The 26,508-nt window shown below is 44.4% G+C and overlaps 1 protein-coding gene and 1 non-coding gene across 2 annotated transcripts; both read left to right on the forward strand.

Annotated features, from left to right (window-relative positions):
- Positions 1-710: 710 nt before the first annotated feature.
- Positions 711-23,386, forward strand: LOC144695152 (major histocompatibility complex class I-related protein 1-like). Its single transcript, XM_078566049.1, is given in 5 exon segments — positions 711-753; positions 4,525-4,785; positions 12,429-12,701; positions 12,929-13,204; positions 23,163-23,386. Coding segments are annotated over 5 exon segments (1,074 nt in total). The 5' UTR covers positions 711-713.
- A 299-nt stretch (positions 23,387-23,685) lies between these two features.
- trnan-guu (transfer RNA asparagine (anticodon GUU)) lies at positions 23,686-23,759 on the forward strand. The gene has a single exon. It is a non-coding gene; the product is annotated as a tRNA-Asn (tRNA).
- Positions 23,760-26,508: the final 2,749 nt, after the last annotated feature.

Genomic DNA, 26,508 nt, shown 5'->3' on the forward strand with positions numbered 1-26,508 from the left:
CCCCCCCTTCCGATTTCCATAGACTCGTTTTGCTAGGGCACCTTGTTGCCATACTCGGTCAAATGCTGCCTTGACGCCAAGGGCCATCACTCTCACCTGACCTCTGGCGTTCAGCTCCTTTGTCCATGTGCTGCTCAATAGCCTGTTGATGACCTGTTCCATCACTTTGCTGATAATTGAGGGTAGACTGATGGGGCGGTAATTGGCTGGGTTGGAATTATCCTGCTTTTTGTGGACAGGACATATCTGGGCAATCTTCCACATGCTGGGTAGATGCCAGTGTTGTAGCTGTACTGGAACAACTTGGTTAAGGGTGCAGCAAATTCTGGAGCACAAGTCTTCAGTACTATTGCCAGAATATTGTCAGGGCCCATAGCCTTTGCAGTATTCAGTGCCTTCAGCTGTTTCTTCATATCATGTGGAGTCAATCAAATTGGCTGAAGACTGGCATCTGTGATGATGGGGACCTCCGGAGGAGGCCGAGATGGATTATCAACTCGGCACTTCTGGCTGAAGATTGTCGCAAATGCTTCAGCTTTATCTTTTGCACTGCTGTGCTGGGCTCCTCCATCATTGAGGTTGGGGATATTTGTGGAGCCTGCTCCCCCAGTGAGTTGTTTAATTGTCTCCCACTATTTATGATTAGATGTGGCAGGATTGCAGAGCTTAGATCTGAACCATTGGTTGTGGAATCACTTAGCTCTGTCTATTGCATGCTGCTTATGCTCCTTGGCACAGAAGTAGCTCTCAGATGTAGCTTCACCAGGTTGGCACTTCATATTTAGGTATGCCTAGTGCTGCTCCTGGCATGCCGTCCTGCACTCTTCATTGAACCAGGGTTGATCCCCTGGCTCGGTGTTAATGGTAGAGTGGGGATATGGCAGGCCATCAGATTCCAGATTGTGGCTGAGTACAATTCTGCTTCTGATGATAGCCAAAACGCCTCATGGATATCCAGTCTTAAGTTGCCAGACCTGGTTAAAATCTATACCATGTGGTAGTAGTGCCACACAATGGAGAGTACCCTGAATGTGGAAATGGGACTCCGTCTCCCAACAACTGTGTGGTGGTCACTCCTACCGATGCTGTCATGGACGGATGCATCTGCAGCAGACAGATTAGCATGGGCGAGGTCAAGTATGTTTTTCCCTCACCACCTACTGCAGACCCAGTCTAGCAGCTATGTCCTTTTAGACTCGGCCAGCAGTGGTGCTACTGAACCACTTTTGGTGATAGACATTGAATACATTCTGCACCTTCGCCATCCTCAGTGCTTCCTGATTCATCAGCTGAGGGGGATGGGGTGATCAGCAGTAGGTTTCAGGACAGGACATGCCAAGGAATGGTGATGGTGGTGTCTGGACATTACCTGTAACGTATGATTCCATGAGTATAACTATGTCGGGCTCTCCCAATTTTGGCACTAAGCCCCAGATGTTAGTAAGGAGGATTTTGCAGAGTCAACAGGGCTGAATTATTTGAGTGGCTGTTGTCATTTTCGTTTTCCAAGTCAATTCCAAGAGGTCCATCCATTTTCATTCCTTGTAGGCTTCGTAGCAGTTTGATACAACTGAGTGGCTTGCTAGGCCATTTCAGTATCAGGTCATTGCTGTGTATTTGGTCTGACATGTAGGCCAGACCAGGTAAGGGCATTTTTCCATGGTGGGATTCAAACCCAAAGCATTACCCCAAGTTTATGGATTAATACCCCAGTGACAATACCACGATGCCACCATCTCCCCTCGCTTATCAAGAGTCTATCTACCTCTGCCTCAAAAATATGCAATTGACGAAGCGAGTTCCAAAGACTCACGACCCTCTGAAAGAAAGAAATTTTCCTCACCCCTGTCTTAAATGGAGACCCCTTATTTTTAAACAGTGACCCCTCATTCTAGATCCTCCCACAAGAGGAAACATCCTCTCCACATCCACCCTGTCAAGTCACCGCAAGATCTTATATGTTTCAATCAAGTTGACTCTTCTAAACTCCAGTGGATACAAGCCTCGCCTGTCCAGCCTTTCCTCATAAGACAACATGCCCAATCCAAGTATTAGTGTAGTACACCTTCTCTGAACTGCTTCCAATGCATTTACATCTTTCCTTAAGTAAGGAGACCAATACCGTACACAGTACTCCAGATGTAGTCTCACAATGCCCTGCATAACTGAAGCATAACCTCCCTGCTGTTAGATTAAATTCCTCTCACAATAAACAATAACATTCTATTTGCTTTCCTGATTACTTGTACCTGCATACGAACCTTTTGCAATTCATGCACTAAAACACCCAGATCCCTCTGCATTTCAGCGCTCTGCAGTTTCCCACAATTTAGATAACACGCTTTTTTATTCTTCTTGCCAAAATGGACAATTTCACATTTTCCCACATTATACTCCATTGCCAGATGTTTGCAAACTCATCTCACCTATCTATATCTTTTTGTAGCCTCCTGATGTCCTCTTCACAATTTATTTTCCTACCTATCTTTCTGGACTCAATATTGACTTTTGATCATAGCTCTACCTCCATCTTGTTCTATTTGTTTTCTTCTTGTATTTTGTTTTACTGTGTTGGCCGTCTTGTCCCTTTCTTTATCCTTTCATGTTACATTCAGATAGTTGCGATGTAGCCATTCGTGTCTCATTTGGACATGCTTTTGCTTCTTTACCGTACCCACTACCACTTTGTTTGGCTGTTGCATCATAAAACCTTTTGTTATTTAACCTCTCCTCCCTTCCACGCTGTCACAGACCTTCCCTTTGGTTCTTTCTGCCCCTTGCCCCTTCTACTGGCTTAAAAACTCTTACATTTCCACCTTTCTTCAGTTCTGATGAAAATACATCTTGACCTGAAACATTAACTTTGTTTTTCACAGAATCACAGAATCACACAGTGCAGAGGAGGCCCTTTGGCCCATCGCGTCTGCACCAACACGTGAGAAATACCTGACCTATCTACCTAACCCCATTTACCAGCACGTGGCCCATAGCCTTGAGTGTTATGACGCCCCAAGTCATGCCACTCCACAGATACTGCCTGACCTGCTGAATATGTCTAGCGCTTTTGTTTTTATTCCATGAACCTTGTTAGTTTTTGTTTTGTCCACTAGCTTTTCATGACTTCTGAACTTGGATATCAAAGTCTTACTGCTCTCACATTCCTGGCATCTCACTGTGTAGAACATACTCTGATCTATCTTTCTCAGGTCCAAACACTCCCACATTGAACTCCATCTGCCACAATTTTGTTTTACCCACTCACTGAATATATGAGTGCCCTTTTGCAACTTTTTTTCACCCATCCACACAACAACTTACTGCCACGCCTAATTTAGTGTCATCTGCAAAATGATAAATAACTCTCAATTCCTTCAACCAATTTGTTTACAAATGTGGTGAAGAGTTGCGATCCCTGGGGCAGCACGGGTTGCATTCCACCAATCAGAATATTAGCCCGTTTATCCCCAATCTCTGTCTCCTACTTCCCAAACTATTTTCAGACCAAAATCAGAAGATTACTCCAATCCATAAACGCTCATTTTCGCAAACAATCCCTTGTGTGGAATGGTAGCAAATGCCTTCTGGAAATCTTTGTGAATAATGTCCATCAACACTCCCTTATCTTTCATGTCGTTGACCTCCAGTTCAACTAAATTAATCAGACCTCAGTTACTTTTTACTAATCCATGGCTCCCTCTGATCAGCTAATATTTATTCTTGTGCTCAGCCACTCTGTCTGTCATATCAGATTCTAATTGCTTCCTCACTCTGAACATTAAACTGATTCCCTATAACTGCAACCTTTCTGTTCTGCTCCTCCTTTTCCATGGTGCTTTGGTCACCTATCCAATAGCCTTCCTCCTTATTCCCGCAGGTAGCAAATAAAACATAACTGTTAGTCAGAACCAGACTCTGTGGTTCTCCCTCCCCAATCTCTATTAGATTCCACAATCTTGATGACTGTCAGTCGACACTCCTCTTACTGAGCCTGAATATCTCTACTTGGTGTTACTGAGTCAGAAGTAAGCTAGACCCCTCTCCCTCAGTATGTCAGTGGGTAGGTTACCCCAGGCCCCTCTCCCTCAGTCTGTAAGTGGATGGGTTACCCCAGGTTCCTCTTCCTATGTCTGTCTGCAATGTAGGTATATATATATATATATATATTTATGTGTGTGTATATATAGATATATGGGGATTCATATTAAGTATTTGAGGAATTAGATGCTGTATTCAGTCACTCAGTGGGTGATTATTCCCATTGGTCAGTATAGAGACAGGGAGCCTGGATGGGAGAGGGAGGAGTGGGCCACAGACTCAACCTATAGCAGACAGCGTTCAGTGTAATTGGGCCCATGGCTCGGCCTATAACTGATGGTGTTCAGTGTGACTGGGTATTACTTACAGAGGTTGCTAACTTACCTCTCTCTGTGGGGTTGGTGTTTTGGGATTCATTCCCTGATGTCTCTTTTTGTGTGGGGTTGGTATTTTGGGGTCCATGTCCTGATCTCCGTCTCTGTGTTTCAGGCTCTCACTCTCTCCGGTATTTCTTTACATCAATGACCCCGATTCCCAGTGTCCTGGAGTTTGTGCTTGTTGGTTACGTGGACAACATGGAGTTTGTTCTATATGACAGCAATCAGAAGCGGATGATTCCTCGACAGCGCTGAATGGCGGAGAGCAAGGGTCCCGAGTATTGGAAGCAGCAGACACAGACCACACAGGCCTGGGAACAGGCTCTGAGAATCAGCATTCAGAACCTCATGAGCAGGACCAACCAGACAGGCGGTGAGTCCTCACCCTCCCACTGCTCACAGCGCATCCCACAGGTCAGGTCCGGGAATGGGATGACAACCCGAGACTAGGAGAGCAGGGAGTTGGGGGCAGGGGCGTAGGCTATGTAGAACCATTGAGCCATAGAAAAGTTAAAGCACAGAAGGAGGCCATTCGGCCTATCTTGTCCATGCCAGCCCGAGGACACCCAGGTGCCCTTTCTAATCCCACCTTCCTGCACCCTGCTGCTTACAGCACTTGAGGTGCAGATCCAGGTACTTTTTAAAAGAGTTTATAGTTTCTGCCTCTACCACCAACTTGGGCAGCGAATTCCAGACACCCACTACCCTCTGCGCAAAAAAGTTCTTCCTCATGTCCCCCCTACACCTTCTGCCACTTATCTTGAATCTATATCCCCTGGTTCTAGAATTCTCCACCAAGGGAAATAATTTTATCTGGTCACACTCTATCTATTCAAACAAAGAACAAAGAACAAAGATAAGTACAGAACAAAAACAAAAATACCTGGAAAAACTCAGCAGGTCTGGCATCATCTGCGGAGAGGAGCACAATTAACGTTTCGAGTCCGAATGACCCTTTAACAGAACTAAGTAAAAACAGAAGAGAGGTGAAATATAAGCTGGTTTAAGGGGGGGTGGGACAATTTGAGCTGGATAGAGGCCAGTGATAGGTGGAGATAACCAAAAGATGTCACAGCCAAAAGGACAAAGAGGTGTTGAAGGTGGTGATATTATCTGAGGAATGTACTAATTGAGAGAAGAAAGCAGGACAAGCAAGGTAGAGATAGCCCTAGTGGGGGTGGGGTGGGGTGAAGGAATCAAAAAAGGCTAAAAGATAGAGATAAAACAATGGATGGAAATTCATTTAAAAATAATGGAAGTAGGTGGGAAAAGAAAAATCTATATAAATTATTGGAAAAAAAAGGGGAGGGAAAAGTACAACACAGGCACAGGCCCTTCGGCCCTCCAAGCCTGCGCCGATCATATCGCCCGTCAACTAAAACATTTTGCACTTCCGGGGTCCGTATCCCTCTATTCCCATCCAATTCATGTATTTGTCAAGCTGCCTCTCAAACACCACTTTCGTACCTGCTTCCACCACCTCCTCTGGCAGCGAATTCCAGACACTCACTACCCTCTGTGTAAAAAATTTGCCCCGCACATCTCCTCTATAGTTTTCTCCTCTCACCTTAAGTCTATGTCCCCTAGTAATTGACTCTTCCACCCTGGGAAAAAGCTTCTGACTATCTACTCTGTCCATGCCACTCATAATTTTGTAAACTTCTATCAAGTCGCCCCTCAATCTCCGTCGCTCTAGTGAGAACAATCCGAGTTTCTCCAACCTCTCCTCAGTTGCTAATAACCTCCAGACCAGGCAGCATCCTGGTAAACCTCCTCTGCACCCTCTCCAACGCCTCCATATCCTTCTGATAATGTGGTGACCAGAATTGCACGCTATATTCCAAGTGTGGCCTAACCAAGGTTCCATACAGCTGCAGCATGACTTCTCAGCTTTTATACTCAATACCCCTGCCATTGAAGGCAAGCATGCCATATGCCTTCCTGACTACCTTATCCACCTGCGTTGCCACTTTCAGTGACCTGTAGACCTGTACACCCAGATCCCTCTGTCCGTCAATGCACTTAAGGGTTCTGCCATTTATTGTATAATTCCTGCCTGTATTAGACCTTCCAAAATGCATTACGTCGCATTTGTCTGGATTAAACTCCATCTGCCATTTCTCTGCCCAAGTCTCCAACCGATCTATATCCCTTTGTATCCTTTGACAATCCTCTTCACTATCTGCAACTCCTCCAACCTTAGTGTCGTCTGCAAACTTACTAATTAGCCTGGTTACATTTTCCTCCAATCATTTATGTATACTTCAAACAGCAAAGGTCCCAGCACTGATCCCTGCAGAACTCCACTAGTCACAGCTCTCCATTCAGAAAAGCACCCTTCCACTGCTACCCTCTGTCTTCTATGACCAATCCAATTCTGTATCCATCTTGCCAGCTCACCTCTGATCCCGTGCGACTTTACCTTCTGTACCAGTCTGCCATGAGGGACCTTGTCAAATGCCTTACTGAAATCCATGTATATAACATCCACTGCCATTCCATCGTCGATCATCTTTGTCACTTCCTCGAAAAACTCGATCAAGTTAGTGAGACACAACCTCCCCTTCACAAAACCACGCTGCCTCTCACTAATACACCCATTTGCTTCCAAATGGTAGTAAATCCTGTCACGAAGAATCTTCTCCAATAATTTCCCTACCACTGATGTAAGGCTCACCAGCCTGTAATTTCCTGGATTATCCCTGCTATCCTTTTTAAACAATGGAACAACATTGGCCATTCTCCAGTCCTCTGGGACCTCACCCGTAGCCAGTGAGGATACAAAGATTTCTATCAATGCCCCAGCAATCTCCTCCCTTGCCTCCCTCAGTACGCTGGGGTAGATCCCATCTGGCCCTGGGGACTTATCAACCTTTACATTCGTCAAGACACCTAACACCTGCACCTTTTTGATCTCAACATGATCCAGGCTATCTACACACTCTTCCCTAGACAAATCAACCGCTAGGTCCTTCTCTTTGGTGAATACTGATGAGAAGTATTCATTTAGTAACTCCCCCATTTCCTCTGGCTCCACACACAGATTCCCACCTCTGTCCCTGAGTGGGCCTACCCTTTCCCTGGCTACCCTATTGCTTTTTACATATGTATAAAAAGTCTTGGGATTTTCCTTAATCCTGGTTGCCAGTGACTTTTCTTGACCCCTTTTAGCCCTCCTGACTCCTTGCTTAAGTTTCTTCCTACTTTCTTTATATTCTCCATGGGCTTCATCTGTTCCCAGCCTTCTAGGCCTTACAAATGCTTCCCTTTTCTTTTTGACTAATCTCACAATATCCTTCGTTATCCATTCCTCATAATTTTGTACACTTCAATCAAGTTACCTCTCAGCCTTCTTTGTACTAAGGAAAATAACTCCAACCTATCCAATCTCTCCTCGTAGCTACACTTTTCTAACCCTGGCAACATTCTTGTAAACCTCTTCTGCACTATCTCCAGAGCTATTACACCCTTCCTGTAATGTGGTGACCAGAACTGCACACAATACTCCAGTTGTGGCCTCACCAGTGTTTTATACAATTCCAACATTATATCCTTACTTTTAAATTCTATACCTCTGCCAATGAAGGAGAGCATTTCATATGCCTTCTTTACAACCTTGTCTACTTGAACTGCTGCCTTCAGGGATCTGTGTACTTGTACGCCAAGATCTCTCACTTCATCTACCCCTCTTAGTATATTCCCATTTATTGTGTAATCCCTATAACTGTTTGACCTCCCTAAATGTATGATCTCACACTTCTCTATGTTAAAATCCATCTACACTTTACCGCCCACTCCACTAACCCATCTATATTGTTTTGGAGATTATGGCTATCCTCTACACTATCCGCTACTCGGCCAATCTTTGTGTCATCTGCAAATTTCCCAATCGTACCCCCCCCCCCCAGGTTCACGTCCAAATCGTTAATCTATAACACAAACAGCAAGGGTCCCAACACCGAGCCCTGTGGAACACCACTTGAGACAACTTTCCATTCGCAAGGGCATCCATCGACCATTACCCTTTGTTTCCTGTTACAAAGCCAACTTTTTATCCAGTTTGCCACATTACCCTGAATCCCATGGGCTTTTACTTTCCTGATCAATCTGCCATGTGGGACCTTGTCAAATGCCTTGCTAAAATCCATGTACTCAACATCCACTGCATTACCTTCATCAACCCTTCTTGTCACTTCCTCAAAGAATTCAATCAAATTTGTGAGGCAAGGCCTTCCTTTAACAAATCCATGCTGACCATCCCTGACTAGTCTGTGCCTTTCCACATGACAGTTAATCCTATGTCTCAGGATTGATTCTTCTAATTTGCTCACCACCGATGTAAGACTAACTGGCCTATAATTGTTTGGCATTTCCTTTGAACCCTTTTTAAACAATGGAACAACGTTTGCAACTCTACAGTCCTCCGGTACCTCCCCTGTATCTAGTGAAGATTGGAAAATCATCCTCAGAGCATCTGCTATCTCCTCCTTGACTTCTTTCAGCAGCCTCGGAAACAATCCATCTGGCCCTGGTGACTTATCAACTTTCAAGGATTTCAACCCTTTGAGTACTTCCTCTCTCTTTATGACTATCCCATCCAATATCTCGTAGTGTTCCTCCTAGACAACTATATCTACATCCTCCCATTCCTTTGTAAACCCAGAGACAAAATATTCATTCAAAACCCTTCCCACAGCCACTGCATCTACGCACAAGTTTCCATCTTCATCTCTGATAGGTCCCACTTTTTCCTTAACTAATCTTTTAGCATTAATGTTTGATAAAACATCTTTGGGTTATCTTTAACTTTACTTGCTAATCTTTTTTCATGCCCTCTCTTTAATTTCCTTATTTCCTTTTTTACTTCATCCCTGCACTTCCGATATTCGTCTAGGCTCTCTGCAGTGCTTAGTTCTTTGTGCCTATCGTACGCTTTCTTTTTCTGTTTGATCTTCCCCTGTATTCCTCTAGACAACCAGGGGGGTCTAGATTTGGCAGTACCACTCTTATTTTTGTAGGGGACATGTCTTCTTTGTACACTTAGGATCTCGCTTTTTAGTGCTTCCCACTGGTTTTCCACTGTTTTATCCTCCAGCAGTGCTGTCCAGTCCACCTTAGCCAAGTCCCTTCTCATTTTTGCAAAATTTGTCTTCCCCCAGTACAAGACATTTACTCCTGCCTTATCTTTGTCCTTTTCCATGATAATGCTAAATCTAACTGAATTGTGATCACTTTCCCCGATACAGTTGCCAACTGTCACTTCACTCACTTGCCCTTCTTCGTTCCCCAAGACTAGGTCTAGAATTGCATCTCCTCTCATTGGGTTTGTCACTGATTGGTTGAAAAAAATTTCCTGGGCACACTGCATGAATTTTTCTCCCTCAGTGCCCCTTATATTGTTTGAATCCCAGTTGATATTAGGAGAGTTGAAGTCTCCTACTATTATTGCCCTCTTGTTCTTACAAGCAGAAGTTTGCCTACATACTTGCTCTTCTATCTCCCTTTCACTATCTGGGGGTCTGTAGTATACTCCCAGTAGTGTGACTGCCCCTTTTTTATTTCTAAGCTCAATTCATAAAGCCTCGTTTGTTGACCTATTTAGTATATCATTTCTTCTCACAACTGGAATTGATTCTTTAATCATTAGTGCTACCCCCCCCTCCTTTTTTATCTTCTACTTTATCGTGTCTGAAGACTCTATTACCAGGGATATTAAGCTGCCAGTTTTGTCCCTCCTTTAGCCAGGTCTCCGTTATAGCAATGACATCCTGCTGCCATGTGTCTACCTGTGCCCTTAACTCATCTGCCTTGTTTGGAATCCTCCTTGCGCTGAAGTAAAAACAGTTTAACCCTGTCAATTTCCCTTGCTGGACACTTTTTAAACTTTGCTTCTCCTGTAACTCCATGTCTATCACAACGTCCCTAGTTAATGTTCTACCTCCATTTTTCTGATCTGAATGTGACCTATCCGATCCTACTCCTGGTACCCGCTGCCGCACTGGTTTAAATACTCCCCAACAGAACTAGCAAAAGCCCCCGCAAGGACACTGGTCCCAGCTCTGCCTGGGTGCAGCCTGTCCAGTTTGTACCACCTTCCCCAGAACCGGTCCCAGTGCCTCAAGAATCTGAATCCCTCCCAGCTACACCATCTCTCCAGCTGCGTGTTCATTTGGTCTATCCTCTTATTCCTGCTCTCGCTTGCACGTGGAACTGGGAGTAATCCTGAGATTACTACATTTGAGGTCCTGCATTTTAATTTATCTCCTAACTTCCTGTACTCAGCTTGCAGGTCCTCATCCCTTAGTTTACCTATGTCATTGGTACCAATGTGTACCACGACCACTGGCTGTTTACCTTCCCTCCCCAGAATGTCCTGCAGCCACTCCGTGACATCCAGGGACATGAAAGGGACTGGATCAGGGCTTGGAAAGAGCTGAAGGACCAGGAGAAGGGGACAGAGAGAGGGTTGCCTGTACCCCAGGGATGGGGGTTGGGGAGGTGGGGGCATGGTGTGGCAAGTGCTCCATGTTACGGGGAGGGTGGAAAATGTCCCTTACATCGGGGACAGGGGTAGTTCTGAATCTGATTCCAGGGTGAACCACCCTCCCAGCGGTATGCCAATGGTGAGAGGCCTCACATTGACTGTTTCCACCTGGTTCACATGGTGGCTTCTTGACAAGTTTCGAGAGCCTAGCCCCCAGCCATATATCCCTATTCCACCACCGCTCCCCTGTGTCGCTCTGTTCCCCCTAGTGTCTCTCTTTCACCCCCATCTTTCTTTTCCCACCATGTCTCTCTATTCTCCCAGTATCTCTCTAATCCCCCCCGACTTTGTTAAGAGGGTCCAAGCCGGCTGGTGAAGTCAAAACTAAGACACAGGGCCTTTCCTTGCTGAAAGAGTGTATTGACTTTATTCTGTGTCAACACTCCTCACCTCCACCTAATGTCCCAGCTATCCCTTGTTTATGTGTGTTCAGTTACCCATCACCTGTTTTCCTTAATTGCTGTTAACAAACCTTAACAATGAAAATTCACATCAACGGATCCTAACAATGTAATTGATAAGACATTGACACCCGTGTCTCTCTATTCCCTCTGTGTCTCTCTGGTCCCCCCAGCAACTCTCTATTCCCCCCTTGTATCGTTCTCTAATCCCCTCCCCGTATCTCTCTATTCCTCTCCGTGTATCTCTCTATCCCCCACTTGTCTAACTATTTTTCCCAGTGTCTCCCTATTCCTCTGTGTCTCCCTACTTACCATGCCTGTGTCTCTATTCCCCCCGTACCTCCCTGTTTCCCCTGTGCCTCCCTGTTTCCCCCCTGTGCCTCCATGTTCCCCCCATGTCTCCCTGTTTCCCCCGTGTTTCCCTCGTGTTTCCCTGTTTCCCCCCATGTCTGCCTGTTTCCCCCTTGTTTCCCTGTTTCCCCCATGTCTGCCTGTTTCCCCGTGTCTGCCTGTTTCTCCCCATGTCTCCCTGTTTGCCCCGTGTCTCCCGGTTTCCCCCATGTCTCCCTGCCCTCTCATCTCTCTCTGTTTTCCCCCCCTCCATCTCTCTGTTTACCCCCATCTCTCTATTCCCCCTACATTGTTCTCTGTCCCCCTCCGTCTCTTTCTGCGCCCCCAACTCTCTGACACCCCCGTCTCTCCCAGCCCTCCCGAATTGCTCTGTTCCCCCCATCTCTCTCTATTCCACCAACCTGTCTCTCTATTCCTCCCATCGCCTCTCTCTGTTTTCTTCCATCTCTCTCTGTTGCCCGTCTCTCTGTCCCCTGCATCTCTCTCTGTCCCCCCATCTCTCTCTGTCCCCCACTGTCTCTCTGTCCTTCTCCCCCAATGTCTCTCTGCCCCTCCATCTCTCTGTCCTTCCCCCCCATGTCTCTGTCCTGCCACTGTTCCTCTGCCCTTGGCCCCATGCCCCCTCTCCTGCCCTGCCAATGTCTCTTTGTCTCCTCTGCGGAGGATGACCACTGTCCTTGTGAAGCAGGCTCTGGTTGGCTGTGTGTGTTTGATTGACAGGGATCCATACCTATCAACTGATGTACGGTTGTAAGATGTGGGATAATGGGAGTACCAGTGGATTTGAACAGCTTGGCTGGGATGGAAAGGATTATGTCAACTTCGACAAGGATCATATGGTCTGGGTAACTCGTGTGACTTGGGGACAGCTGAGCAAGAACAAGTGGGACCAGGCCCCGGGCTTCAACCAACACGTGAAACGTTACTTGGAGCAGGAGTGCATTGAGTCACTGAAGAGATACCTGATGGAAGGAGAAAAGGAATTGAGACCTTGTGAGTGTGTGAAAGGGGGACTGACAGTCAATAACTGGGGGTGGGTGGATCCGAGAACCAGTGGGTGAAGGGGATTGAGAGTCGGTGAGGGAGGAGGTGACTGAGGGTCTATTTTCTAATCCCCAGTTGAAAGGGTTTTGTACAATTCCCTTGTGGTTTAAATGCAGTTTAAAGATCTCTCACCATCTCGCACAGACTTGGCTCTGATCTGTTTTACTCTCTCTCAGTCACCCCTCAAGTGTTTATTTCTGTGGACAAGGCCTCATCCACTAAACTTACTCAGCTCTCCTGCCTCCTGACGGGATTTTACCCTTGTGATATCGAAGTTACTCTGTTGAGAAATGGCGAGCCGATTACGGACACATATTCCACTGGCATCCTGCCCATCCACAATGGCATCTACCAGCTCAGAAGATGGGCTCAGATCAAGTTGGAGGACAGAGCCACTTATTCCTGTCAGTATGAGCACAGCAGCAAAGAAGGAGTGGAGACCAAAGATTGGGGTAAGAGGAACAGTGATTGCAGGGACAGTGTCTGTCAGTGAGGTTCGAAGATGTTTATAATCACCCCTCCTCATTGCATCTTCTAAAATTAATCATCACACACTTTGTTACACTAAGCTTCATCGGTCACCTGTCTGTCCATTTGACTGGTCTGTGATCCCCTGAAACCTGTTGCAATCCTCTCTCTGTTTACTGCATTTGCAAGATTTGTACCATCTGCAACTTTGAAATTATGCTCTGAATACCCAAGTCCAGGTTATTAATATAGATTGAAAAAAGCAGCAGTCCTAATACCTACCCCATACCACTATATACTTCACTCCAATCTGAAAAACAACCATTCACCATTACCCCCCACTTTCTGTCTCTTAGCCAATTTTGTATCTACACTGACACTGTCTCTTTTTCCCCACAGCTTTCAATTTCACAACAAAGTCTATTATCAGATCCTTTTTAAAAATCAATGTACAAAATATCAACTGCACTACTCTCATCAAGTTTGTCAGACACAATTTGCTTTTAACAGTTCTATGCTGGCTGTCAATTTATTAACCCAAATTCTTTTTTTTACCAAGAGAGAATTAATTTTGCCTTGGATTATTCCAACATTAAAAAGAGAAGATCTAGGTAAGGGAAAGCAAATGATTGTGACTTCAGTTAGAATTGATGAATAAAAAAGGACATATGAATATAATGGGAGTTGTCTACAGGCTGCCTGATAACAATTAAGAAGTAACACAGAATGTTTTAATTCAGAGACTAGAGAGGCTTGCAGCAAATGAAGAGGTTTATTTTTAAATAGGGGACTTTCAATTTCACAGTAGCACAAGAGAAACACCGTAACTCATGTCAGAAAGATATTGAATATCTTCATTCAATATAGTTTTCTACCAGGATGTTCTAGAGCCAGCAAGGAGGCAAGGTGTACTCGATTTAGGATTGAGTAATGAGCCAGATGTAGCTAATCTAACAAGAAAGGAACATATAGCTAATGGTAGTCATAATATAATCATATTTAAAGTTGGTTTTGAAAAGAAGAACCTTGATAGTTACTAAGATTCTACATTGTGGTAAGACTGGCTCTAAACGGAATGAGACAGAGAGTGACAACAGCAAACTGGTCAAAACTTTTATCAGGAATATGTACAGATGAACAGTAGAAGTTCAGAAAATAATGTAGCTCAATAGATATCTTGGGCTTCATAAATAGAAGCAGTGTGTACAAAAGCAGTGAAGTTATGCTGAACCTTCAGAGAGCTCTTGTTAGGCCACATTTAGAGTATTGCTTCCAAATCTGGTCATGACACTTTAGAAAGAATTTGAAGGTCCTTGAAAGTGTGCAGCGGAGATTTACCAGAATGTTTCCAGGGATGGGATGTTTTAGTTACAACGTTAGGTTGGAAAGCCTGGTGTTATCTCCTTGGAGCAAAGGAGATTGAGGGGAATTTTGATAGAGCTGTAAAAGGTTATGGCAGGTTTAGAAAAGGTAGACCTAGGAAAATCTCTCCCCATTAGCTAATGGTAAAAGGACGAGGGGACATAGATTGAAGATTTTGGGCAAGAGATACAGGGAGGATGTGAGCAAGAACTTTTTTTACACATCATGAGGTAATGACCTGGAACTTGCTGCCCATGAGGGCGGTGGAAGAGGAAACAGTCAATGATTTCTAAAATAAATGGGATGGGCACTAGAAAGAAATAAACTTACAGGACTATGGGGATCGAGCAAGTGAGTGGGACTGACTGGATTCCTCCATGGGGAGCCAGCACTAAGTTGATGGACCAAATAACCTTAAATTACTTTTTGACTCGAATAAAGAATCCGTACATATCCCTAAGGAGCAAGAGTTCTACCTACCAAATAAAACAACCCTGGCCAGCAAAGGAGGCAAAAGATAATATAAAACTCAAGAGAAAAGCATAGTGTAGATCCAAGGGACAATGAGATAGAATAGAGAACAGCTAAGGAGACAAAAAAGTCATCAAGAGCTGCAAAATGGAATTCAAAATGGAACTTGCAGGTGACATTGAGATGTGCACAATTTTCACAATCATAATGAAAGGAAAAGTGTAGTTTGGGCAATTAAAAAAAAACCAAATTGGGTAATATTGTAATGAAAATAAGGAAATGGCAGATTTTTGCTAAATAATTACTTTGTCAATCTTCACAGTCGAGGAAGAGGATAATATACACCTGACAGACCAGGGAATTAATTAGGAATCAATGACTGGAATAAACTTAATTAATTGTAAAAGAAGTATACAGTGTTGGAAAATGGCACTAAAGGCTAACAAATCCCTTGAGTTTTAAAGGAAGTAGGTGAGGAAATTGCAGGTGTTTTAGCCATAATCTTCCAAAGTTCTCTTGATTCAGGAATTGTCCTTATAGTTTGGAAAATTATTAATGCAACTCCATTATTTCAAACAGACAAGAGAGAAAGAAACCAGGAAAATATAGTCCTATTAGTCTAAATTTGAGCTGTTTGGAGAGACCCAGCATGGCTTTGTAAAGCAGAGATTATGTTCCTTCACTGTCACTGGGTCAAAATCCTGGAAATTGCTCACTAACAGTGCTGTGGGCGTACCTACATTACATGGACTGCAGCATTTCAAGAAGACAGCTCACCATTACCTTCTCAAGAGCAATTGGCCGGCAATAATGCTGGCCTAGCCAGCGGCACCCACATCCCATGAATGAATAAAAAAAATTATATCCAATGAATCTAATTGAATTTTTTAAGCAATTAACTGAATTAGTAAACAGGAGAATGCCCATGGATGTAGTTTTTATGAATTTCCAGAAGGCTTTCGATAATGTTTCGCATAAGAGACTGATTAAACCTCATGAATTGAAGGCATATTATTGGCCTAGTTAGGAGATTGGTTAGGGAGTATAAGACAGAGAGTAGGAATAAAGGATATACTCAAAGTAGAAGAAAATGACTAGTAGGTCTCACAAGGATCTGTGATGGGGCCTCAACTATTCACTTTATTTATTAGTAGCTTAGATAACACAATTGAGAGCCACAAATCCATCTTTGCTCAGGACACAAAAATTAGTGGCAGTGTAAGTGGTGTAGATGGGAGCATAACATTTGGAAAAAAAGACATTGAGAGAAAGTGGGTGTGGTTGATGGATTTCAATGCAGGGATATGTGAAGCCATCCATTTTGGACCAACTTGGTAGATGGGAGTAATTTTTACATCATGAATAACCTTGATTAGGCCACATCCAGAGTGCTGTATACAATTCTGAGCACCACACCTTCAGAAAGGATAGATCAGCTTTGGAAGGAGTGCAGCACAGATTCACCAGGTTGTTACCAGGGCTCCAAGGTTTAGATTATGAGGAGAGATTAAACAAACTAGGCTTGCATTACATGGAACTTAGATGGTTAAGAGATGATTGATTGAGGTTTTTAGGATTTGGAAAGGTATTGAAAGCATAGAAAAAGAGAAATTTTTTCTCTGATGGGGATACTCTAGGACCAAGAGACATCACTTTCAAATCAGAACCTGATCATCCAAAAACAGTTAGGAACCACTTCTTCACACAAAGCATGGTAGAAATAAAACATTAAAATAAAAAAAAGATATAAAATAAAATAATTAAAATAAATTCCTAAAACGCATACCTGTGTAATTAAGTAATGTATAACTTTTAGTTGTATTTGTGGGTGGTATTAGCATTAAATAAACACAGTAAATTGTAGTATATATGAGAATTCTTCTAAATTAATCAAGAAAATAATTAAAATTAATTAGTAAATTAAAATAAATTAGTAAATTAAAATAAATTGGTAAACAAATACTGTAGGAAATGCTTTATATAAAGTTTAAGCTATGTCGGTGCAGCTCGGCCATGTGGAAAGTGCCCTTTGTGGGATGTGGGAGGTCGTACATGCACAAAGTGCCTTCGATGACTACATCTGCAAGAATTGTCATCAACTACAGAAACTTATGGTCTGAGTTGCGGAGCTTGAGCGGCGGCTGGAGTCACTGTGTTGCATCTGCAAGGCTGAGGATTACGTGGATAGCACATTTAGAAAGGTGGTCACACCAGAGCTAAGAAGTACACAGACAGAGAGGGAATGGGTGACCGCCAGAATATCTAAGAGAAACAGGCAGGTAGTGCAGGAATCCTCTGAAGCTATCTCGTCCTCTAACTGCTTTTCCATTTTGGATACTGGCAAGCAAGATGGTTCCTCAGAGGAATGTGCAAGAGCCAAGTCTGTGGTACCACAGGTGTCTCAGCTGCACAGGAGGGGAGGAAGAAGAGTGGAAGTTCTATAGTAGCAGGGAATTCCATAGTTAGGGGAACAGACAGGTGTTTCTGTGGATGTAGACACGGTTCCATGATGGTCTGTTGCTTCCCTGGTGCAAGACTGAAGGATGTCACAGAGCGGCTGCAGGACATTCTTTTAGGGGAGGATGAACAGGCAGAGGTCATGGTCCACACTGGGACCGATGACATAGGTAGGAAAAGGGATAAGGTTTTGAAAGCAGATTTTAGGGAGTTAGAAAGGGAATTAAAAAGCAGGATGTCAAGACCAGTAATCTCAGGATTACTCCCAGTGCCAAGTGCCAGTGAGCATAACAATAGGAAGGTTCAATATGTGGCTGGAGAAATGGAGTAGGAGGGAGGGCTTTAGATTTCTGAGGCATTGGGACCAATTCTGGGGCAAGTGGGACCTGTACAAGAAGGATGGGATACACCTTAGCAGGACTGGAACTAGTGTCCTTGTGGGAAGGTTTGCTAGTGCTGTTGGGGAAGGGTTAAACTAGATTGGCAGGGGGATGTGAACCTGAGGGAAAATTCAGAGTGCAGAAGAGAGAAACTGACAGTGGGAAGTAGTGAAGTATCAACCGAAAATGAGGATATATCAGAGAGTAGTATCAAGGTGGATAGAATACAAGGAGAGTTTGATAGAATTAGAGTAGGCAATAGTAAGATGTTAGGTGGGGTCAGAATAAGGCGGGAAGGTAAAAAGCCTAAATAAGGGCTAATGTGCATGTATGTGAATGCACAGAGTGTGGTTAATAACATTGGTGAATTGCAGGCACAGGTTGACAAAAGTAATTGATATTATTGTTATAACACAGACCAGGCTCAAAGAAGGGCAAGACTGGGCGTTAAATATTCCTGGGAACAAGGTGTTTAGGAGAGACAGGAAAGGAAGAAAAGGGGTTGGGGGGGCGGGGGGGGGAGGGGGGCGGGTGGGGAGTTGCGAGGCAACTGCCCAGGAGACAAAGATATCATGGAACACAAGGTGAAGAGAAAAGTAATGATAGTATAATGATGAAAGCTTTGGAACCGAGTAGGTGCTAATAACAGAATAAAAGTGAGCAATATCTGAAAATGTGTTATGAGCAGAAAAGGGGTGAGCATTGTCTGAAAGCACAAACATGAAAATAAGTTACACACTGCTGGTTTTTTTTTCCAGTATTTTCAGTTTTTATTACAGGAGCAATGGAAAAGCAGAACATAATTCCGATTGAGAGAGGCTACAAAATGCTGTGGAAGAGAGGGATGTGGGTTTCCTCGTACATCCGTCACAGAAAGTGAGCATGCAGGTAGAACAAGTAATTTGGGAAGAATATGGAAAGTTGGCCTTTATTTCAAAGAGTATGCAGTATAAAAGTGAGGAAGTCATGCTACACTTGTACAGGGTTCTACTTATTTAAAGAGGAACATACTGGCGTTGAAGGCAGCTCTGCAAAGATACATGAGTAGATTCCTGGAATGAATAAGTTGCCTTATGAGGAAAGGTTGAGCTGATTGGGCCTGTACTCATTGCGTTGAGAAGAATGAGAGGTGATTGCAACAAGGGTCGTGAAGGCTCGAAACATAACTGATTTCTTCTCCACCGATGCTGCCAGACCTGCTGAGTTTTTCCAGGTAATTCTGTTTTTGTTTTGGATTTCCAGCATCCGCAGTAGCTTTTAGCTTTTTGTTTTTATCTCTGTGTTTAATTGACTGCCACCTCTCTTCAAGAAATGCCCTCTCTGAAGAAGTACGGTTCTGTTCTCCGACAGGATTTCCGCCTGTCTCTTCTGCCCTGCTCACCTTCATTGCTTTCCATTTCTCTCCTGGTGTTTGATAAGGTGTTTACTAAAACCCGCTTTCACAGCCATATCTCCTTTCTCAGTGACTGTCTCCGTCTCCGACTCACCCCACGTGGATTTCAACTGAAATTCCATCCCTCTAGTTTCGAACCCACCCAGGATTACAGGTATCTCCGGGACATAAAACGTTTCTCGGACTGCTGTTCCCGTCGCATTCTGAGATCCACATTCAGTGCCATGCGCCGCCATATGAACACACTCGACCTCTCCCTCCAGCAGCACCGCCGCACCCTTTTTCAAAGCTGCGTGTGCCCCCAGTTTCATTTTATTCTTCGCCTCATCCGTCGCCTCAACAAGAAACTTTTTCTCTTTCTCTCAAGTGCTAAGGAACGCAAGCTCCAACAACTCATCGACACCAACACCCATCTGGGATCCTCCACCCCTGCTTGTCCCTCCGTCCCCACCCCATCTTCCAATCCCAGCCCCAGCCACGTATTCACTATACCCCCTGACCTTCCCCTCTCCGATGCTGAACGTTCAATGCTCAGCAAAGGACTTAGTTTCATACCCTTACGCCCTCATCTCAATGAATTTCGGGCTCGGCATGATGCTGAACTCTTCTTCCGCCGTCTTCGTCTCCGTGCTCACTTCTTTGGGCAGGAGTCCTCTCCCCGTTCAACGGATCCTTTTACCCACCTCCAATATTCTCCCTCCACCTGGACCCCTCCCTCTGGATTCTTACCTTCTCTTGATCTTTTCATTGAGAACTGTCGGCGTGACATTAGCCGTCTCAATTTCTCTGCTCCTCTCACCCATTCTAATCTGTCTCTCTCTGAACTCACTGCACTCCGTTCTCTCAGGTCCAACCCCAACATTGTCATCAAACCCGCTGACAAGGGTGGTACTGTTGTTGTCTGGTGCATTGACCTCTACCTCGCGGAGGCTGAGCGTCAACTGCAGACACTTCCTCCTACCTCTCCCTGGACCATGACCCCACCACAGAACATCAAGCCATTGTTTCCAGGACTGTCACTGACCTCATCTCCTCTGGAGATCTTCCTCCCACAGCTTCCAAGTTGATAGTCGCCCAACCCCAGATGGCCCGCTTCTACCTCCTACCCAAAATCCACAAACAGAACTGTCCTGGCAGACCGATCGTGTCAGCCTGTTCCTGCCCCACGGAACTCATTTCTCGTTATCTTGACTCCTTTCTCTCTCCCCTTGTCCAGTCCCTCCCGACCTACATCCGTGATTTCTCTGACACCTTACGTCACATCAACAATTTCCAGTTCCCTGGCCCCAACCGCTTCCTCTTCACCATGGATGTCCAATCCCTCTACACCTCCATCCCCCACCAGGATGGTCTGAGGGCCCTTAGCTTCTTCCTTGAACAGAGGCCCGAACAATCCCCATCCACCACTACTCTCCTCCGTCTGGCTGAACTTGTTCTCACACTGAACAATTTCTCCTTTAACTCCTCTCACTTCCTCCAAATAAAAGGTGTGGCTATGGGTACCCGCATGGGCCCCAGCTATGCCTGTCTCTTTATGGGGTATGTGGAACATTCCTTGTTCCAGTCCTACTCCGGCCCCCTCCCACAACTCTTTCTCTGGTACATCGATGATTACTTCGGTGCTGCTTCATGCTCTCGTCGGGACCTGGAAAAATTTATTAATTTTGCTTCCAATCTCCACCCCTCCATCATTTTCACATGGACCATCTTTGACACTTCTCTTCCCTTCCTTGACCTCTATGTCTCAATTTCTGATGATAGACTGTCCACCAATATCCATTACAAGCCTACCGACTCCCACAGCTACCTCGACTACAGCTCCTCACACCCCGCTTCCTGTAAAGACTCCATCCCATTCTCTCAGTTCCTTCGCCTCCGTCGCATCTGTTCTGATGACGCTACCTTCAAAAACAGCTCCTCTGACATGTCCTCCTTCTTCCTTAACCGAGGTTTTCCATCCACGGTCGTTGACAGGGCCCTCAACCGTGTCCGGCCCATATCCCGTGCATCCTCCCTCACGCCTTCTCCTCCTTCCCAGAAACATGATAAGGTCCCCCTTGTCCTCACTTATCACCCCACCAGCCTCCACATTCAAAGGATCATCCTCCGCCATTTCCGCCAACTCCAGCATGATGCCACCACCAAACACATCTTCTCTTCACCCCCCCTGACGGCATTCCATAGGGATCGTTCCCTCCGGGACACCCTGGTCCACTCCTCCATCACCCCCTACTCCTCAACCCCCACCTATGGCACCTCCCCATGCCCACGCAGAAGATGCAACACCTGCCCCTTCACTTCCTCTCTCCTCACCGTCCAAGGGCCCAAACACTCCTTTCAAGTGAAGCAGCATTTCACTTGCATTTCCCCTAACTTAGTCTACTGCAGTCGTTGCTCCCAATGCGGTCTCCTCTACATTGGAGAGACCAAACGCAAACTGGGCGACCGTTTTGCAGAACACCTGCGGTCTGTCCGCAAGAAAGACCCAAACCTCCCTGTCACTTGCCATTTTAATACTCCACCCTGTTCTCTTGCCCACATGTCTGTCCTTGGCTTGCTGCATTGTTCCAGTGAAGCCCAACGCAAACTGGAGGAACAGCACCTCATCTTCCGACTAGGCACTTTACAGCCTTCCGGGCTGAATATTGAATTCAACAACTTTAGATCTTAAACTCCCCCTCCCCCCATCCCCACCCCGTTTCTCCCCCTCCCCTTTTTTTTCAATAATTTATAAAGATTCTTCTTTCCCCACCTATTTCCATTATTTTTAAATCTAAAACTAAAACCTTGTTAGTCTTTCCACCCCACCCCCACCAGAGCTGTACTTTGAGTGTCCTGTCTTCCATTCTTAATTAGCACTTTTCTTAGACAAATATCACCACCTTCAACACCTCTTTGATCCTTTTGACTGTGACATCCTTTGATTATCTGCTCCTATCACTGCTTGCTTATCTCCACAATCACCCCACCCTCAACCTCTCTCTCCCCCCGCCCCCGCCCCACCTTAAACCAGCTTATATTTCTCCTTTCTCCTAACTATGCTTCAGTTCTGCCGAAGGGTCGTGAAGGCTCGAAACGTTAACTGATTTCTTCTCCACCGATGCTGCCAGACTTGCTGAGTTTTTCCAGGTAATTCTGTTTTTGAACAGATCAGTAGTGGCGCCCTGATCGTACAGTGGTTAGTACTGTGCGTTGTGGCCGCAGCAACCTCCGTTTAAATCTGCATGACGGCAAAGGTTATTTAAAATACTTTCGTGTGCCATTTTCACAAAAGAGGGATTGAAGAATTAAATGTTTGCCAGTGTAAATATTTATTTTTTGACCCCAAACTGAGCGCATGCACATTTCCGTGTTTAATGGTCCAGAATTCAAACCCGCAACTTTAAAAACGGAATCTGCTGGAAACAACAGACTCAATACTAATTGAATTTGAACTGAAACAGTAAAATATTTTAAACGGTAAAACTGTGAAATATATTTACACGAAATAGCGGCTATTATTGACTTGGATTACAAAGACTCAAATGCCACTCCAGCGTTTGAGCGTAAAAATCAAGGCTGGGATGCAGGGCAATGCTAAGTGAGTGTGCGGTCTTTCAGTCGACACGTTAAACTGCCGACAATGATCCCAGCACTTTATTCGAGAAAAGCGGCGGACCTCATTCCAGACCATAACTCGCTGAGTAAAAACTGGAACCTGGTCAGCTTATCTTTTCGCTTTGGTTTTACTTTTTTTTAACCGTTATCTGAAATCGAGTTCCCTACTTCTGTCAGTGAAAACAGTCTCTCCCTACTTGCTCTGCCAGCTTCTCCGCCTATTCCCCTGTATAAGAATGACCACCTCCATCAAATCTCCGCTTAACCTTCTTTACCCTAAAGAGAACAATCCCGGTCTTTATAGTCTCGCCGCAGAACTGAATTTCACATCCCTGGGCATGGGGCAAGGCGGAAGCCTGCGTAAAGGTTTCGAAAATATTGCCAGTTGGGAGTGGGAAAAATGGAAATGGAACAACACAGAAAACCTGGACTCCAGCTTTGTGAACCTTGAGAAAGGATCCGGGAAACGGAATCAGAGGAAAATGAAGGGCGAACAACCCGACTGATCAGAGACAGTCAAATCAACTTTCCCTCCATCAAGACGTTGAAACACTTAATCTGAACTGATTGGTGAAATTAAATTATATTTTAATCGACAGTATCGCTGTTGTTGCTCATCAGGAAATAAAGCCGAATATTGGTTTCAGGAAATATTTGGAAACAGAAAACGCAATGAAAGGCTCGGATATAAAAGGCTAGAGGAGAGTTATTCATGGTGACTGAATGTAGGCAATTGAAATCAGACCATTTCCACGTAGTCTCTATAAATGTTCCATATTTTATCTTACGTGAACAAGCTAGTACAGTCTCTGTGGCGCAACCGGTTAGCGCGTTCGGCTGTTAACCGAAAGGTTGGTGGTTCAAGCCCACCCAGGGACGAAGCTTATTTTATCGCTTTCATGGTTCATGACACAGTTGTGGGTTGTTTCCTTCATTTGCTATGAAATATTCGCCAAACATTGTCAGCTTTGACGTTTACCAGTGAGTTCCCATCGAGATACTTAATGAATATTCATTTCAAATAAATGATACTGACATCCACCCCATTCGGAATATACTAAGATATTGAGCTAAAAGAAACTACTGCAGACACACTCCAAACACAGCTCTTTCCTGTTTATCTTTTGACTAAAAAAATCCCAATAATAAATTATCTCAACAATCCAGATGATGCTGAATTTTGATGCGTGCCCAACAGCTTTAATCCAGCATTTAACGCTGCTCGCCCAGGCAATCGCAGATCGCAAACGCCAGTTTTGAAGCTGGCTTTCCTGTTAACTTCCCACCACTGCCTACTCCCACTCCCGCCCCTCTGTTGTGACCGATGCAGTTGGTAAAGCGGAGTTGTTTAAAAGTCCCAAAAGTAACCTTTAAACAACTGTCACATCCTATAATTAATTGCTATGTTTGAGATGCGACTCTAAGTTCAGGAATCGGAGCCCCAGTTCTCGATGTTTTATATTAAACTAAATGAAACATCTTATTAATTTGCACAGGTTAATATATATGTACACATGGCTACAGATTACTACTATCATAACTTTTAACAAATTCCCAAACTAATCTCCATTAAGGCAACAGCACCCATAGACTTAACCAAACACCAGGCAAAGCATTTTCACCTTACAAATCCAAAATGAGGTTCTTTCACTTTGGTTTCTGTGGAGCCAGTTAGAGGCTGGCAGCTGCCTTTTGATCTCACATTGTCTCTGCTCTGCACAGCCGAAAACAACTGAAGTTATTCCTAACAGCCCCATTGAATGTTCATTCTCATTATACCAACAACCTCTGAACTAAACCTCTCTAACAATAAAACCCCTTTTATTGCACCAACTTTATTAGTAATATAAACATGTTGCTTGGTAGCTGCTAGAAAGGCGTCAGTTTTCACCCCACTTGAACGCTGTATTCAAAAAATGCATATGCACGCTATCTCCCTTACATAGTACCCATCAAAGCACCCAGACTAGCTGGCTTTAATCCAGTTAGGACACAGCTGCAGACTAAACCTCTATTTTAAAAGAAAAATATTTTCCAAAATATTATGTACATTAATAGCTTTATGATACACCCTCTTTCCCCACTGCCCCACCCCCCGCCCCACCCCACGCCACGCCACCCCCAGCTCCATTGCGAGATTTTGAATGAAACTGAGGGAATAAACACTTATTTCGTTATGGCGCTTCTCCTTGTCGAGCAATGGAGAGCGCGTTGGGTCACCACTTTGACTTCTTAGAAGGCAGTTGTTTTAACAATTCATCTGGATGTTTCTGAAACCACCACAGGAGAAGAATGCGTGGTTAACCGTTTAGAGCCTCATGGAGAGAGAGAAATGCAGGAAATTCTCTGACGATCCCCAGATTTGAAGATGTAGCCACAGTATATACCCAGAACTGCTTCGACAAACATCTCATTGCCCCATTTACTCTTACGGAGAGTCAAGACGGACAGAATGGGCTAATTCCGATTCCCTGTTGAGCAGTCTCTTCGGCCAGGTATGGCAAACTCTTTTGTCAATTCATTTTTCCTGACTTTCCCTCTGTCACAGACGTTTCATTTTGTTGATTTCCCACGCTGCTGCTTCTCCTTACTTCCTATCAATTGCATTTCTATTTTTCCCCCGGGTTTTAATGAAAGGCCATGGGCCTGAAACATGAGCGCTGATTCTGTCTCCACAATCTGACTGATTGTGTATTTGCAACTTTTGTTGTTTTTATTCCAGCGGCCTGAAAGCATGGCTGATCGGCTCTACGTAGCAATGCAAGTATATGTTCGATGAAATATTGCATTATTGGCCGCTGCTTTATGTACAGGTATTATTGCCATTCAAGAGTTGTCATTGAACGAGGCGTCAAAAGTTTGGAATTGAAATCTCGGACAAGCCCTGCATGTTTCATGAACTTTCAATTCAAGACATAAATTGTGTTTTCAAAGACCTTTTGCGCTGAAGGAGGTGGGGTTAATTTCCATTCGGAGTATAGGAGTAGGTCTTTGTTGAATAAAAAGAAACGAAGCAGGTTCGATGATGCAACGTGCCTGGACAAAATTAAGGCATTTTTTCTGGAAGGTTCACCTGTTTAAGCGGACTCTGAATTGATGCCAATCCATTGAGAAACAACTTGAAACTCTCCTTGGAAAAGTAAAACAATAACTTTTAAATTTTCAGAGATTTACAGAAAGAAAGATCCCACATTTATTCATAATTCGTAAGATGTTCTTTTGGAATCTGCTGAATCTGTATTTTATTCTTTAACTCTGTCATTACACAAGTGACTACTTCAAAAAGTATTTCAAAGGCGGTAACCCGCTTTGGCACATCTCGCATTCTTGAAAGGTAAACATATTCCGATGCAGTTGTGAAACGTGTCTGTACCTTTCAGCCTTTATCTGTCCCTCTGTTTCTGTGTAGCTCACTTCCTCGGTGTTCTTCTGTATTTCATTGTGTCTTAGTTAATCCCTCTATTTTCCTCACATGAATCGCTTTCTGCAGGAAAACTACGACTACTTGGGTTGGTTAACAAAAGCAAATCTGTTCACTGCGTGATCGCTAAGCGGACGGGTCTGGAGAAAATGCATAGCAGCAAAAGTTCCCTTTTAGTATCATGGTGAATATCCCCGCCCGTCACGT

This window comes from Cetorhinus maximus, chromosome 21, assembly GCF_964194155.1.
Source record: "Cetorhinus maximus chromosome 21, sCetMax3.hap1.1, whole genome shotgun sequence".
Classification (NCBI taxonomy): Eukaryota; Metazoa; Chordata; class Chondrichthyes; order Lamniformes; family Cetorhinidae; genus Cetorhinus; species Cetorhinus maximus.